The 17,500-nt window shown below is 34.5% G+C and overlaps 1 protein-coding gene across 1 annotated transcript; it reads left to right on the forward strand.

Annotated features, from left to right (window-relative positions):
- Positions 1–9,882: 9,882 nt before the first annotated feature.
- On the forward strand, positions 9,883–12,726 carry LOC135198180 (uncharacterized protein K02A2.6-like). Its single transcript, XM_064225708.1, has 4 exons — positions 9,883–10,806; positions 11,063–11,434; positions 11,487–11,865; positions 12,578–12,726. Exons 1-4 carry the CDS (start codon positions 9,883–9,885, stop codon positions 12,724–12,726), a joined length of 1,824 nt encoding a protein of 607 aa, XP_064081778.1.
- Positions 12,727–17,500: the final 4,774 nt, after the last annotated feature.

Below are 17,500 nucleotides of genomic sequence, written 5' to 3' on the forward strand. Positions count from 1 at the left end.
TTGCTGAACTTTTGGTGAATTTTGTGCTGAGTTTTTGGTGAATGGATAAGCATTAACATTGGTGATGTTTTTTTTTTTATGCTGATACTAGTGATTTGGATGATAGCAATTTTGGTGATTTTGCTGATAATGATATTTCTGATACTGATTTTTTTTATACTAATACGTGGGTGTTGTAATGCTATCAAGGGTGGTGAAATCTTTTTAGAATTTTGGGAGGAACTAACAACACATTATTTTTGTTTTTCTTTTTTTTATGAGTTCAGCAGATAATTGCTTGACATACGCGAGTCACGAGAGATAGTTAACAATGCCGTTGATTTTTCTTTTCTCCTTTTTTGGAAGTTAGCCATCACTGACACAAGTTTTTTTATCAAGGGTGAATTTGAATTTATTTTTTCTCTCCAGTTGGCGTGAATATTTTTTTTTTTAATATCTCAGTTCGTGACTTAGAGTCATTGTTCGGGAACGTGTTTGTGTTTCAGCTATTTGATGCTGCGGAGAAATTTACGGGAGAATTTTTTGCATGGTTTTGAATGTATACGTAATGGCACTACATCTCCTGGATATTTGTGTTCCAGAAATTGTGAGTTTTCTTGCACAATACATTTGTTGTATTTGTGACAACTTTGTGAGAGATAGGAAACTTGGTTAAGTTTTCTAATGACTTATGTCGTAGTGCATATGGAGAAGTCTTGGCTGACACTGTGAATTTGGAGTTCTGTTATAATGAGTTGTGGCACATTGGTGATTTTTTCTAGAATTTTCTAGACAGTTTTATTTGCCGAGTTTTTGCCCGCCCTTTTTCGGCAATTAATTTGCTAACGGAGAGGAGTTTTTATAGTTTTTTGACTATAACATTGAGTTATTCCCTGGAGAATTGAGATATATTATTTGGAGATATAATTGAAGGTATATATTATTTTGGAGTTATAATTTGAGATATAATATATTGGAGATATATTTTTGGCCATTTTGATATTTTCCAATGGTGGTATGAGCTATGTTTAGTTCAATTACTTTGCAGCTATCTTTGTTGCAATGGAGACACATATTAGATTATGGGGCAATATTTGTGAGTGTGTGAGTTAAATGCTTTGAGTGCACATTTTTTTTGGAGATAGGATTTCATTTTTTTTTTATATTCCTTTTTGGAGATTTAGTATTTTTTGGAGCCTTGTTTTATTCCACATGGAGTATTGGGGAAATAGAGGTAAATATTTTTTTATTTGGCGAAATAGAGGTGATTATTCTTTATTCCTGGAGTGGTGGTTTTTTATTAACATATGGCTATCAGAGAAATAAGAGGGAATATGTGGATGTGGTTACTAACCAAATGGAGGAAATATTTTTATAACCGGAGTGGTGTTCTTATTAATATGGTGTCACATATTTATGTATGGAGGTGAAATTAATCTTTGGCGGGTGACCCTTTTGTGTGGTTACGGGAGTTTTGTTTTCTCGAGGCAAGAGAAGATTTCTGTGGTTCTTTCTCTTTGGTTTCATGACTATTTGGAGGCGAGTGGCATTACTGCATTGTGGTCCTATGGAGATGTGTGCATTTTTTATGTTCACAAGTGTGTTATTTTTGGAGGCATATAATTGCTGAACTACGAGGTTATCGCAGTGTCATGGTTAGAGTTAAGTCTTTGAGACAAATTTTTGAAAACATTAGTCATATCCTGGAGTTAATTTTGTGAAATATGCTTACTTCGTGTCAGTTAGACAGTTTTCTTGAGAATCATGAGTTTTCCAAACTTGTGTGTCTGACTAGACATTTTTTGTGCTGCTGTTTGAGCAAACGTCCGCAAGTGGATTTTTCTGCTGACAAGCGCTGTGCTGTTCCTTTTCCTCTGGTGGTGATTGCTCAGAGTTTTTGCAATATCTGGAAATGATGACAATAGCATTTCACGAAAGCGCATGGGTAAGAGTTTGCTTTCTGGCAAATTCCGTAGCTTTACATGGGGCATTTCTTGGGAAAATGCGGGGAGTTATGTATATTATACATATACTATGTTGTTTGTGATTGGGGAAATCTACTTGTGATTATCTTTTTTTTATTTTTGTTTTGCTTCCTTTTCCTACGAGAGATGTAATTGGGGATTGAGATTAAATAGCATTTCTTTTTGGACAGGAGATGTAATTTATCGGAAGATGTAATTTATCGGGAGTTGTTATTTACGTAAATGGGAGTTTGACATTAAGTCTCATTGTACTTAATTGTATGAGCAGTTAAGGGGTTTTTGCTGTTAAACATTGGAGATTTTTGCTGATTTTGTGAGTTGCTGTAATATCAGAGCTTGAGAGAACTTTTTTTGGGTCTGGGCGTGTTACATGATTTTTTTTTCCTTGGGCTCATTGCCTTTTTTCCTTTTTTTTACTTATGAGAACATTCGTGTTTGAAATGTGAGTGCGGAAGTCCGTGGAGTTGCTGTGAGTTTTTGGATTGTATGTGCTGATGTGTGAGTTTGGAGAATTGAGTTGGAGAACTTGATATTTTTTTTTCTTTGAGAGTTATGATAATGACTTATGATTTAGTAGTCACATTAAGTGAGATCATTGTTTGATAGAAGTAGTATGTCTGGGGTTAATTTTCTTAGATTGACCAATGACTTGACTGACATACTAACACACCAAAAAGTCGTTTCCCAACGCTAGCAAGACATCCACCAGCCGTGCAGAGAGGTTGCTGTCGTTTGTCCATGGTGATTACAAGAGTTTCCACGTGAGCGATTACGAGAGTTCTACCGCGTGTCTTTTGGGGATCTGCAGAAGCCGTTAGAAGTCTTCTACGATGAGGGAGGCACTCTGTCTTCCTACAGTTAGCTACTGTCTGTTCTGGAAGTTGCAGACAAAGAGGGATATTCAAGAATCCAAAATGAGAGAAAATTCTAGTGTTATTTGGAGAAATGAAGCGTGATAAGACTTTACTTTATAATGCCAGAGACGTGCAGTTATTACTTATATTTTATTTTAAGCCGGCCAATGTGTTTTATATTATAGAAGCTATTTTGTTTGACCATTTTGCTAGGTGGGAGCTAGCATTTCTTGGTGGCCGAGCTATATTACTCCTGGGGTTATGATTAATGATATATTGCCAATATGATCGCTGTGACCTATTGGAATGTGGAGAAGCAACGACCCGAGAAAAGCTGATGAATGGTTTCTATAGGTGGCGTGATATTAAAACTGCATAGTAGACAAGTCAATGTACGACAGTTTCATGGGTCTTTTCAAAGTGCCTTTGGGAAACTGGTTGTAGCCAGTAATATGAGACGTTAGCAAAGTGTGCGTTCGTATGTGCGTGTGCGCCGCTTCCTTTTAAAATGTACCCTACACAAGTCTATGGGGGATTTGGATAGAGACGTCTTTGGAAGAAAGACAAGATGTCGAGGGTGCTCTCCGAAAGTGTATTTAGAATATAGTGTGTGAAATATTCCGGCTGCTTGGGTGAGTCTTATACTGTTTTAGCCAAAGAGTGGCTTGTTGTCTATTTAACATTTTATGAGAATATTCAATCTTTGACTTTGTTGTTAAACTTATGTGTACTTATGAGCGTTTCTCATGTCTTTGAAACAGACGATTCTAGCGGAACCATGGGGGGGACCGAGAGGGAGTCCCGATGGAAGAATAGATATTTGGTGTGAAAAATACTTTTTAGACATTTTAATGTTGGGGTTTTATCGGAATTAAGTTAGTCAGTAAGACTTGGATCATTATCTTTGTTATTAAATAAATGTATTTTTTATAATGCATCTCTCTCATTTTGATTACCTGTTAGAGTGGAGAGAAAGCGATGGAGAGAGAGAGAGAGAGAGGAGAGAGAGAGAGAGAGAGAGAGAGAGTGGTCACGTGGCAAGAGAGAGAGAGAAAGAGAAGAGTCGCGAGCCACTGGTTGCTTAGAGAGAGAGAGAGAGAGAGAGAGAGAGATGTGTGTTTGTTTGCCTGACGCTCGGAGTTACACGTTTACCAAATGAATAACGAGGTTCATATCCTCGTCACACACACACACACACACACATATATATATATATATATATATATATATATATATATATATATTATATACATATGAACATTATACATATATGTACATACATATTTATATATATATATATATATATATATATACATATATATATATGTATATATATATATATACAATTTTTGGGGTGAGTATATATAAACATAAACAAGAATAAGTATAAATGAAGGAAGTAAACTATTTCGCTAAGTAAGTAAAGCAATGGAATTAAAATAATGAGCAATAACGGTAATACAGAAATATAAATTCTGCGCTTTTGCGGAAGGATATTCAAATCTATACTGAGATACTGAAATCAAAATATCTTTTACCACTTATTCTGTATCATTTCATTCAGCATTGAAATTCCTTTGCGTGGAACACTTTCAGATATAAAATAAAAAGATAAAACAATAAAATGTTATCAAGTGCATTAAGAAAAGAAAGTTTACAAATATATCAGGCTTTCCAGGGTTTACAACATTTCTTTTGCTAATAATAGAAACAGGTCTTGCTATCGGCAGTATAAAACAGCTGACGTTCGTCCAGATGACGCAGTTCAACTTCTGACGTAGAAGAAAACGTCAATTCTCAAGATGGTGTCCAAAGTGGTGAGTTTGATTGGCCTTTTTTGTCTGGCGTTGCAAAATCTATTCGAAACCTTTTACCTGACAAAACTGAGATTTTGGTGGATTACTTAACTTATTTTGATTTACGGTAAGTATTGAAAGAATTACATTTTTTTAAAAATTCATCATTTAAAAAGAAATGAAAATCAATATAGTTTTTTGAATTTATTCACACAAATAATTAAAAGTAGTAAAATAATATAATGAATAATGAAGCACTCAACTGTTCCTTAACTCTGACACCTCTCTCTCTCTCTCTCTCCTCTCTCTCTCTCTCTCCTTCCTTTTCCTGTTCTGTTTTCCAGGAATCATGAAAAATAAGAGAGGTCAATGTTTACAATGAATAATTTCATACGAAAACCGAATATGCCCTTTTTGCCCTCAGGTGTTCTTTGCCCTCCTCCTGACCTGTGTCGTCGCCATGACCTTGGCTGGCCCAGTGGCCCGAACCGGAACCGGAACCAGGCTACGGCTATGGCGGATATGGCGGTTTCGGTGGATTCGGAGGCTTTGGTCGTGGTGGATATGGCGGTTATGGTGGCTACGGAGGATATGGTGGTCGTGGTGGCTATGGTGGCTACGGATGGTCAGGCTATGGTAGGAACTTTTGTACTGAAATAATAGGTCCATGTTTCATTTAAAAAGGGTAAATATGTGTATGTATATTATATTGTATATATATTACATACCCATTACATATATAATATTATATATATATATATATATATGTATATATATATATATATATTATATAATTCTATATATATAATAACAAACGGCTAATTGATATATGTAAAGTTATCTGAAATTTTCTTTATTACTTTTGGTAAAATGAACTAGTTAAGGAACCTAATCATATATATATATATATATAGATATATATATATATATATATATATATATATCTATATATATGTGTGTGTGTGTGTGTGTGTGTGTGTGTGTGTGTGTGTGTGTGTATATAATATATATTATTAACATATAATATTATGTTTTTATTTCACATTTCAGGAAAATAAAGAACCGGCTGGCAACCCTTCTTCCCCAATGAAGAAGACGATGAGAACAGCAGATCATCGTTCAATCCATTCAGCACCATCTCCGACTAATTCGGATAAAGGATATAGGTCACATCCTTAAAGACTTCTCATTTATTTAATAATAATAATTACATCTTCGAATTCGTATTCTCGGATGTTAAAAAGGTCATCTTTATGTATAAAAATATCAATGTTTCTGTCCAATCAAAAGAGATTCCGTGATAACATGAAGCTATAAAAAGAGAAAAATAAAGATTACAACGAATGCAGTGCTCTACTTGACATCCTTAAAGCATGAGGTGCCATTCAGCGCCAAAAATACTACAGACTATAATATATGTAAATATACATACACACACACATATATATATATATATATATATATATATATATATATATATATATATATATATATATATATATATATATATACGATGATTGGTTGGGAGGAATTAACTTTTTCATGAAATGTTTAGAAATAAACAAGAAGTAAGAGAGAGCGAGAGACGGGGGGGACCTTACCTTACAGACCTTACATCATGTTCGGGTTGCCCTAGGTCCCTCAGTGTGAGGCACCTCTAATGTCTACCAGAGAGTTCCTAGTACATCTTTCGGTATATTTTGCATCTTCCAATCTTGGATGGTCTGGGATGCAGCTGAGATATTTGTCGAGCTTATTCTTAAACACATCAACGCTCACTCCTGATATATTCCTCAGATGAGCTGGCAACGCATTGATAGACGCTGCATTATTGATGCTGGTGCGTAGTGGATTAATGTCCTGTGTGCTTTCCTTATTTTTCCTGGTATAGTTTTGGGCAATATTAATCTACCTCTGCTTGCTCTTTCTGATATTTTTAGCTCCATGATGTTTTCAGCTATTCCTTCTATCTGTTTCCATGCCTGAATTATCATGTAGCGTTCTCTTCTCCTTTCTAGACTATATAATTTTAATGATTGTATCTCTTTCCCAGTAGTCAAGGTCCTTAACTTCTTCTATTCTAGCTGTAAAGGACCTTTGTACACTTCTATTTGTGCAATATCCTTTTGATAGTGTGGGTACCATATCATATTGCAATATTCAAGTGGACTACGAACATATGTTTTATAAAGCATAATCATGTGTTCAGCTTTTCTTGTTTTGATGTGCCGTAACAACATTCCCATTTTTGCTTTTCATTTTGCCAACAGAATTGCTATTTGATCATTGCATAACATGTTCCTATTCATCATCACACCAAGGTCTTTAACTGCTTCCTTATTTGTGATTGTCTCATTATTGGGGATGGGTCCCCTATATGCATATAGCTTTCCTTCCCTGTCTCCATAATTTATTGATTCAAATATCAGAGTTAAATACCATCCTATTTACCTCTGCCCAATCATATACTTTGTTAAGGTCTCTTTGTAGCGCATTCCAATCTTCATCACGAGTGATTTCTCTACTTATTCTTGTGTCATCGGCGAAACTACTCACTACCGAGTCCTTAACATTACTGTCTATGTCTGCAATCATAATAACAAACAGTATTGCAGCTAACACCGTACCTTGTGGCACACCGGAAATTACCTTAGCTTCATCCGATTTCTCATCGTTTGCAATAACTATCTGTTTTCTGTTGTGTAAAAATTCTTTTAACCATCTTCCTACTTTATCAACGATATTTTGCAAAAGCTTTTGCAAAGTCTAGATAAACCACATCTGTTTCATTTCCGCTTTTCATAATTTTGTATATGTTCTCACGGTGGACTAACAGTTGGGTTTGTGTACTTTTTCTGGGTACGAAACCACGTTGTCCTATATTAAACAAATTATTTTTTATTAAATGTTTCATAATATTTTTCTTCATTACTCTTTCATACACTATCATAATATGTGATTTTAGACTCACAGGCCTATAATTACTTGCCTCTAGTGTTGATCCACTTTTGAAAGTAGGGGTAATATATGCTAATTTGTGCTCATCATAAATCTTGCCTGTATCTACACTTTGTCTTAATAATATTGCAAGTGGCTTTGCGATAGAATGAACTACTACTTTTTTTAACAAAATAGCAGTAACACCATCAGGACCTGCAGCAGCTCCATTTTTAATTTCATTAATTGCCTGCACAATATCAGCTTCATTAATATCTATGTCAGCTAAATATTCACTATTTTTGTCCCTTACTTCTATATCATTATCTTCATTATCAATTCTAGGGGTGAATTCTCTCTTATATCGTTCTGCCAATATGTTGCATATTTCCTTTTTTTCATTCGTTAATCTCCCTTCAATTCTTAGAGGGCCTATTTCTATTCTTCTTTTATTCATCTTTTTGCGTACGAGTATAATAGTTTGGGGATTTGCTTGATATATACTAGAGTTTTTTCTTCCAAGTCCCGTTTTTCATTTTCTTTTGATTGTATAATCTTTTGTTCTGCATTTTCTATCTTACTTTTTAGTTCTATAACTTTCCATGCATTTTTTTCTTTTGCAAGACCTTTTTTCCACTTTCTGATTTTCTGGAACAAGATCCTTCTGTCTCTTGGTATGCATGACTGATGTTTACTTTTCTTCTTCGGTATATATTTTTCCACTATTTTCTCTAATATTTTATATAGTATCTCCGTATTTACTCTTATGTCATCACTTACGAAAATGTTATCCTAATCTTTGTTTAATTCTTCATTCATTTCTGACCATTTTATATTTTTACTGTAGAAGTTGTATTTTCCATATCCTTCCCACTTTTTTCATTTCTTGCTTATCTCTGTTTTCACTTGCTTTGGAATGGACTGTTAATTCTATGACATTATGGTCTGAAATACTCGCATTATAAACTATTATTTCTTTAACATAATTCACCTCATTCACAAATACTAGGTCTAAAGTGTTTATGTTAACTACTTGTTTAGTTGTTTGTGTACATACTGTTATCTGAAAACAACTTAACTACTCTACTGTAAATATCCAATCTATTGTAACATTACTCGTATGACATTTATCTTTTGTTTACTTAACTATAAAACTGTAAATAAGTTAGTCAGTGTATATAGAAATTCTAAAGGAATAGGAATAAAGCACAGCAAGCAGTTTCTGGAGTTTTATATTTCTACCAAAGGAAATCAACATGGTGGCAGCGGTTATTTAAAGAATCCAAAAAAGAAAAAAAAGAAGAAAGAAGACTATTGCTACAAAACGTGTTTTCCTGAAGAAAATGGCTGAATCTGTGTTTCGTTTGCCTCCACCACTAGACCCCTTGGATGATAATCTTGCTGATACTTTCAAAAAATGGAGGAGACAAGTGGACATCTATATGACAGCAAGCGGAGCTAGTTCTAAACCCAAGAAAACGAAGGTTGCAATTATACTCCATTGCGCAGGACCACAAATGGTAGAAATATTTGACCAGTTTAATTTTGAAACAGAGGAGCAGAAAGATAATCCTGATGATGTAATTAGGAGATTAGAAGAGTATTGTTGTCCTCGTACCAGTGAAGTGTTACAGTCCTTCAGGTTTTGGAAAATTACATACAAACAGCCATTTAATTCATTTTTGATAGAACTCAAGGTTCAGGCCGATAAATGTAATTTTCAAGAAAAGAGCGAATGATAAGGGATAAAAATTGTGTTTTCAGTGACAGGGAAACTACAGGAACTACTACTTCGAGAAAGAAACTTAAATTTAGAAAAAGCTGTCGAGATATGTTTGGCTTATGAAGCAACCGTTAATTGTGCTAAAGAGATGTGCGAAGTTGGTTCTGAGAATGTTAATAAGGTGAACAATTGGAGAACCAAAACTACAGATGGTTCCTTTAATAAGGATTTTACGGACTCAAAAAATATGGACAGGTATGCCGTGAAGTGTCGATTTTGTGGGCATGGAATGCATGAATTTGAAAAATCAAAATGCCCAGCATGGGGAAAAAAGTCTGTGAAGCATGTAAAGGAAGAAACCATTTCAAGGCTGTGTGTAAGAAAACAGTAAAATTGTTAAAGAGAAGAACGAAGAGGCAGATGAAGGCTACGATCATTACATGTGGATGGCACCGGTTGCAATGAAAAATTCAAATAGATTAACTGCATTGTTAATTGTAAACGATGCCGAGGTTAGATTTCATTTGGATACGGGTGCTGACGTGAATGCAATATGTCAAAGGTATGTCAAAAGGGATCAAGTGCGACCAACGTCTGTGAAACTCGCCATGTGGAATAAATCCAAGCTTTCGCCCATTGGCGAGACGACATTGAATGTGAAGAACCCCAAAAATGATGAAATTAGAAGTGTAACCTTCATTGTGGTTTCAAATGACCTAATGTGTTTACTTGGGTCAAAGACATGTCAAGAGATGGGATTCGTGTTTGTCAATGGTAAAGCATTTGTATCAAAAATTGACATAGACCATGAGATGAGCGACCTTGGTGACCTTGGAGAGGTTAAACTTAATGTAGATTCTACATTACCAGCAAGAATATTACCGTGCCGACGTTTACCCATTGCATTAAAATCAAAGGTTCAAAAAGAGTTACACTCTCTTGTGAAAAGAGGAGTTTTAATTCCGGAGACTGAACCAACTGACTGGGTTAGTCAAATGGCAGTCGTTCAAAAAACAAATGGAAAGTTAAGAATATGTATCGATCCTCAGCCACTCAACAAAGCTCTTAAAAGGGAATATTACAAATTACCAATTTTGGAGGATATACTGCCAAGTCTAAAACATGCCAAGATATTTAGCAAACTGGATGTTCAAGAGGTTTTTTGGCATATACGACTGGATGAAGAATCCAGCAAGTTAACAACAATGATTACCCCCTTTGGTAGATATCGATGGGCTCGACTACCTTTCGGGCTGAAGGTGAGCAGTGAAATATTTCAGCGAAAATTAAATGAGGCATTGGAGGGGCTTCGGGGTGTATACTGTGTAGCTGATGATATTGTGGTCGTTGGTTTTGGACATGAGGAACACGACGCAATGCGTGATCACGAACAAAATCTTCAGTCACTACAGAAGCGTTGTCAAGAAAAAAATATCAAACTAAATGAAGAGAAATCTGTTTATAGAAAAAAGGAAATCGCGTTCATGGGACATCGTTTAACATCATCCGGTGTGACGGTTGATGAAAATAAGGTAAAGGCCATTAAAGAAATGCCTGCCCCTACCGATATTTCAGGAATTCTGAGGTTTTTGTGTAATGGTGCAATATCTATCAAGGTTTTTACCCAATCTGGCTGATGATTTAGAACCTATCCGAGAGCTGACAAGAAAGAACTCAAAGTTTGAATGGAATGATGAGTGCACTCGCGCTTTCTCAGTGATCAAAGAAAAGGTCACCTGTACACCAGTTCTAGCTTATTTTGATCAAAGTAAGGAGCTTGTATTGCAGGTTGACAGCAGCAAGGATGGTATTGGTGCAGTCATTATGCAGGAAGGACGTCCAATAGAATACGCATCAAGGACCTTAGCTAGAAACGAACGTAACTGGGCTCAGATTGAAAAGGAAGTTCTTTCTGTGGTTTTTGGTTTAGAGCGATTTGACCAATATACTTTTGGGCGACGTGTTATTGTTCATAATGACCATAAGCCTCTTTCTTCAATCCTCGAAAAGCCATTAAGTCAAGCTCCAATGCGTTTACAAGTTTTAATGATGAGGTTGAACCGGTACGACGTCGAATATCAGTACAAAAGCGGAAAAAGCCTATTGTTAGCCGATACCCTTAGCAGGGCCTGCCCCAAAGAGGAAAATAGAGACACATTGGTAAGGATGATAGATTCACTGAAAAATTACCCCGATTCAATATTATTAAAAGGAAGTAAGAGACGCCACCAGAAACGATGAAGAGCTGCAAGAATTATTGTCTGTAATCAAGGAAGGATGGCCTGATCGCAAAGACAAAATTCCGGAAGTATTAAAGCCTTACTTCGATTTTAGAGATTCCATGAGTTACCAAGACGGCATCATTCTAAAGGGAACTCGTATACTGATTCCTAGTAAACTACGAAATTCCATCAAAACGAAACTTCATGTAGCTCATCTTGGTTACGATAGCATGATGCGACGAGCAAGAGATGCAATATTCTGGCCGGGGATGTCGAAAGAAATAAAGCAAATGGTCAATTCATGTGACATTTGCCAGCAGTATAAACCTCGAAATCAGAAGGAATCTTTGATGGATGTTGATGACGGAGGCAGACCCTGGAATAAAATTGGATTAGATTTGTTTGAGATTGTTGGAAGAAATTATCTAGTCATTGTTGATTATTATTCCTCATTCACTGAAGTAGAGTTTCTAACGTCAACAACTTCAAATCATGTGATAGCGATAATCAAGAAGATGTTTGCTAGATACGTATTCCTACCCAATTAGTGTCCGATGGAGGACCGCAATTCAGCTCGTTTCAGTTTAAAGTTTTTGTTAAAGAGTGGGGTATAGAGCACAGGATGTCATCTCCGGGACATCCTCAAGGAAATGGGAAGGCTGAAGCGGCAGTTAAAATAGTAAAAAATATGATGAAGAAGACGCATGCAGATGGTAAAGATCAATATTTTGGCGTTACTAGAGCTGAGAAATACACCACGTCAAGACTCTAACTTAAGTCCAGCTCAGATGATGTTTGGACGTAAATTACGGTCGATAATCCTGAAATTATGAACTATGACAATCCAGTTTCTCAAAAAAGGGAAACCCGGAGAGAATCCATAAAGAAATATTATGATAAAACTGCAAGAGATATGACACCATTAACGAGGGGCAACCTGTATATTATCAAAATCCAGACAAGAAGGGTTGGGAAAAAGGGCTCATTAGCCATGCAACAAGGAAACCGATCCTATATAATTGAAGGAAAGGAAGGAGGGATTTATAAAAGAAATAGAATTCATATCCGTCCAACTATACAGGATTCATCGGCAATACCAGAAATGGAAGAACTAGTAAATTGAGGGAAACCAACGTTAATGATGAACAAACAAGCTATCATCCTATTTGCGACATGCCTAAATTGCCAAGGAGATCAGCTCGTCTGCAAGAAAAGATGAAGGGCGAATAATTTATTGTTTTTATATTTTAATGTTTACAATGTATCCTACTTGTTCCTTATTTTATGTTGTATCAATTTGTTAGTTTCTTATTTTTGTCAAAACCCAAAGAAAGGGGGATGTTTATGTTAACTACTTGTTTAGTTGTTTGTGTACATACTGTTATCTGAAAACAACTTAACTACTCTACTGTAAATATCCAATCTATTGTACATTACTCGTATGACATTTATCTTTTGTTTACTTAACTATAAAACTGTAAAAATAAGTTAGTCAGTGTATATAGAAATTCTAAAGGGAATAGGAATAAAGCACAGCAAGCAGTTTCTGGAGTTTTATATTTCTACCAAAGGAAATCAACATAAAGTATTTTCCTTTCTTGTTGGCAGGTGATTTATTTGTTGAATGTTGTATTCTAGTAGCATATCTAATAGCTTTTCGAATTGCCTCTTATCTTCTGCACTACTATTACTCTCTTTTTTATATGTATAAATACAACCACAATCTCCTATTCGTTCTTTCCAGTCTACGAAAGGAAAGTTAAAGTCTCCAGATAGGAGAATAGTCCAGTCCTTGTGATTTCTACATATATCATCCAATTTTTCTGTTATTATGTCAAACTCTTGAGTATTAGGGGGTCTATATATTACTATGTTCATTAATTTTTCAGATTCAAATTCTACCGTTATTAGTTCACATTCTGAGTTACTATATTTCTCATATATTTTTCCTTGTTTTTGGTCTTTCCCATATATTGCGGTTCCCCCTTGATTCCTTTTTTTTCTGTCTGATCTATAAGTTTGGAACCCTTTATTTGATCATCATTCCCAGTCTCTTGGGAATACCAGGTTTCACTTATATTCATTATATCTATTTTCTTTTCAATTTGGGTTAGTTCTTCTAAGTACTCTATTTTTCTTTTTGAGTTGCTCGTAACTAAACCCTGCGCATTCATCACTATGATGGTTTGCGTGTTTTCTCCTTCATTTAATATGGGTAATAATAAGGATTTTCCCATGTCTCTTTCCTGTTCTGGTATGTTGTTCTTTTTCTTCATTTCCAGAAATTCTGACATTAAAAAATCCAACTTTTCCATAATATTTGATCTTCCTTCATCATAATTATTCATTTTGTGTCTGAATCTGTACTTTTCTCCGTATCTGCAATATCCTCTTGCATCATAAATACAGTTCTTATCTCTTGAGTTGTATCTTGGAGCTGATGGTTGGAAATATTTTGGTGACACACCATATCTCGTTGATGGCTTTGTTTTTTCTTTCACCTGATATTCTTTGTTCCTCTCTTTATTTGTTTCTTTCTTATTTTGGATTTTATTATTTGATTGAATATTTATTTGATTTTGATTCATGGCTACAGGGCGCATATATTTACATTTTTTGTCGAACTTACATCCTTTTCCTTCTTTTAGGTTTTTGCATATTTTTGGATGTAGATCTCTGCAATCATCCTCATAGCCGTCTAGGTATGCACATTTACCATATATTTCATAGTTGTGACATACATTACGATGTTTGTAGTAACATCTTTCACCGAATCTGCAATTGCCTCTTTTCAAAAGGTTGCAGACTTTGTCTTTCTTGTCTATTTTTTCCTCTTTCCCATCATTGTTCAAATCTGGGTAGAGCCTCTTCGGGATTTTCTTTTGTGTTGTCATGTCGTAATTTATTTCTTTGTATGTATGCTGCTTGATTGCCTCATATGTAGTATCAATGAGTATCTCTGCATCCATACTTTTATCTTGTTCTTTGTTTTCCTTATTTTTTTTCTGTCATTTCAGTTTTGTTTACTTCTCTTCCGTTTTCCTCTTCTTCTTCTTCCTCTTCCTCTTCTTCTTCATCCTCAACTATTTGTACATTCAGTCTTGATTTAATAACATTGTCTATCCATGATAGACATGTTGAGCAAAATATTCTGGTATCTTTTCTCATATCTTGCATTACCTCAGCATATTGTGGATGAGTCGGGATGTTGCATGCAGCACATTTTCTGATCAGGTTGTCTGGATTAACTATGCTATATCACACCTTACACAGTTTGCATGCTTTTGGCATTCTTTTTCCTATTGTATCAATTAGGATATTTACAATGTTCACCGTATTCATTTTCTTTGTCGGAATATGTTGATTTATGTATATTTTCTTTATGAGTCTCTTGACCACTTGGATTTTATTTGGAACTTCTTCAATTATTTTCAAGATGTTTTCTGTTGATTTGTTCCAGTTTGAAGGATCATATTCTTCTAATATATCTATGAATGCTTTTGTATCTTTTTGGTTAGGGCTGTTGTTGATCTCATAGATGAGAAATGCCAGCTCCCTTCCTGCTACCTCATCGTATTACGAATCTGCTAAACACGCTAAATTTTGCCATTTCTTACCACAGTTGGAATTTACTGCCATCTTGATCCGATTTACAGTATTTAACTTGATAAACTAACTTAGTAGACGCTTTATCCTACAATTTTAACCCTAATCTTATCACCGACAGTTCACGAACACTTCTAGATACTTCTCAAATTCTAGACATATGTTAAACGCGTGATATCTGTTGATTAATCGGACTGTGCGCGGGAACGTCTCACCAAGCAAAATGGCTACTGAGAGAGAGAGAGAGAGAAGAATTTGAGTAAATAGTTCGTGAATCTTAGAAAAATAAACAAGCAGACGTCAAAATTGTCTAACAGACATACGGAGAGAGAGAGAGAGAGAGAGAGAGAGAGAGAGAGAGAGAGAGAGACTCGCAAGCTATCCAATGTTGCAAAATTGCACAAAACCCCTTAGCCTTACAAACGCCATTTTTTGCTAGTCTTAAGCAGCAAAGTAAATCAGTAACTGATTTCTAAAATATGACCTAGAGATTGGAATACCAAGATTCCTTATAAAATGGCCAATACCCCCAAACCCCCCACCCCCTCCACCCCGTTGCTGCTATCTCTTACATCATAAGGTTTCTTACCCTTGGCTGGGAAAAAGAAAGAATAGATACCACTTGAAAAAGGATAGTTTTAATGCAAGGACGCGGTCAAAGATCTGCGATTCAACTGGTGATAAGACTCACGGTTTAGCCCTACTTATAGAGTACTTATAAAAAGTGTTAAGTTGGGGATAGAGCTAAAGAACACCAAAGCTGGTCTAGCTACTAAATCATTCCTCTTTCAAGACTCCGTACTTAGAAAAATATGTCTTTATACAACACAAAACTCAAAAGGAGTTATTCCATAACTATCAGCAGGATTTTAGTAGGTGCTTAGACAGTCTCTAAACCAGTGGCTATACTGAAGATGTTTAGACAATGGCTGTACTGAAGATATTTAGACAGTTATGGAATAACTGTCAGTAAGATTATAGAAGAAGCTTAGACAGTCTTTAAACCAGTGGCTATACTGAAGATGTTTAGACATCAATAGCACTAGTCATAGGCCTAAACAGTCATAGGCTTAAGTGGCTATGCTATAAATGGTTAGACTGTAATTGCAACTGACATAGACCTAAGCAACACACCATGAAGTTACCTACCTGGATGCAAAAGAGTATTTCACCACCATTATTACTGTTCATAACCTTTTACCAATTCTTATGAAAGAGGTCAAATGGGTACCAACTCGAGAGGTAGGTTCCTAAAAACTACATTTACTGCACCATATAGTACTAAACAAGCAAACATCAAAATTGCCTAACACAGAGAGAGAGAGAGAGAGAGAGAGAGAGAGAGATCTAGCTGTCATCAGAAGTGAGTGAGTTCAGGGTACAAGGTAACGTAGACGCATTCATTCGAATTATTGACAAAATTTAAGATGAAATGTTAGTATATCATGAGAGAAGCTGGACATAGTTATCTTCTATACATTAGCAGTGCCTTAACTGGTCTAACAAAGGAAATAAGTAACTGAAAGTTTGCTAAATGTGGTGGGATCGTAGCTAGTGCACTGAGGCTTGCAACCTCATCCTAAAACGTTTGCCGGGAGTAGGACGCATAAATTTTTATAATATATATATATATATATATATATATAGATATATATATATATATATATATATATATATATATATATATATATGTATATATATATATATATATATATATATTATTATACATATACATGTATGTGTATAATTATTATATTAAATAAATAATATATATATATATAGATAATATATATATATATGTCTATTATGTACGCTATATATGTATATAATATACATATATATATATATATATATCTATATATATAATAATATATATATATATATATATATTTTATATATAACAGATATATAATAAATAATTGTTTATGTAAGCTAATTAATATTTAGATAAATTATATTATATTATTTTATTTTATTCTAATATATCTATCATATTTTGTAGATATAGTATCTATAGATAGTATACATTTATATATACATACATATACATCTATACAAATATAGGTATATATATATATAGATAGATAGATAGATAGATAGATAGATATATGTATAGTATTATATATATATATATATATATATATAGTATATATGTGTGTGTGTGTGTGTGTGTGTGTGTGTGTGTGTGTATGTGTGTATGTATATATATATATGTATATATATATATATATGTATATATATATATATATATATATATATATATATATTTATAGTAATATATATATATGTGTGTGTATGTATGTATGTATGTATATTTATATAAATATATATAGATATATATGTTTACATAAATATGAACATGCAAATAACATTTATGTAAACATATATATATATATAT

This window comes from Macrobrachium nipponense, chromosome 23 (assembly GCF_015104395.2).
Source record: "Macrobrachium nipponense isolate FS-2020 chromosome 23, ASM1510439v2, whole genome shotgun sequence".
In the NCBI taxonomy this organism is placed as follows: domain Eukaryota; kingdom Metazoa; phylum Arthropoda; class Malacostraca; order Decapoda; family Palaemonidae; genus Macrobrachium; species Macrobrachium nipponense.

Excerpts from the sequence above, each read along its gene's own strand:
- LOC135198180 (XM_064225708.1), top strand. The coding sequence starts at position 9,883 with ATGTGGAATAAATCCAAGCTTTCGCCCATTGGCGAGACGACATTGAAT. Across the intron at positions 11,435-11,486 it reads AGGAAAATAGAGACACATTG|GAAGTAAGAGACGCCACCAG; the intron begins GTAAGGATGATA and ends TATTATTAAAAG. Across the intron at positions 11,866-12,577 it reads GATGGATGTTGATGACGGAG|GATTCATCGGCAATACCAGA; the intron begins GCAGACCCTGGA and ends CCAACTATACAG.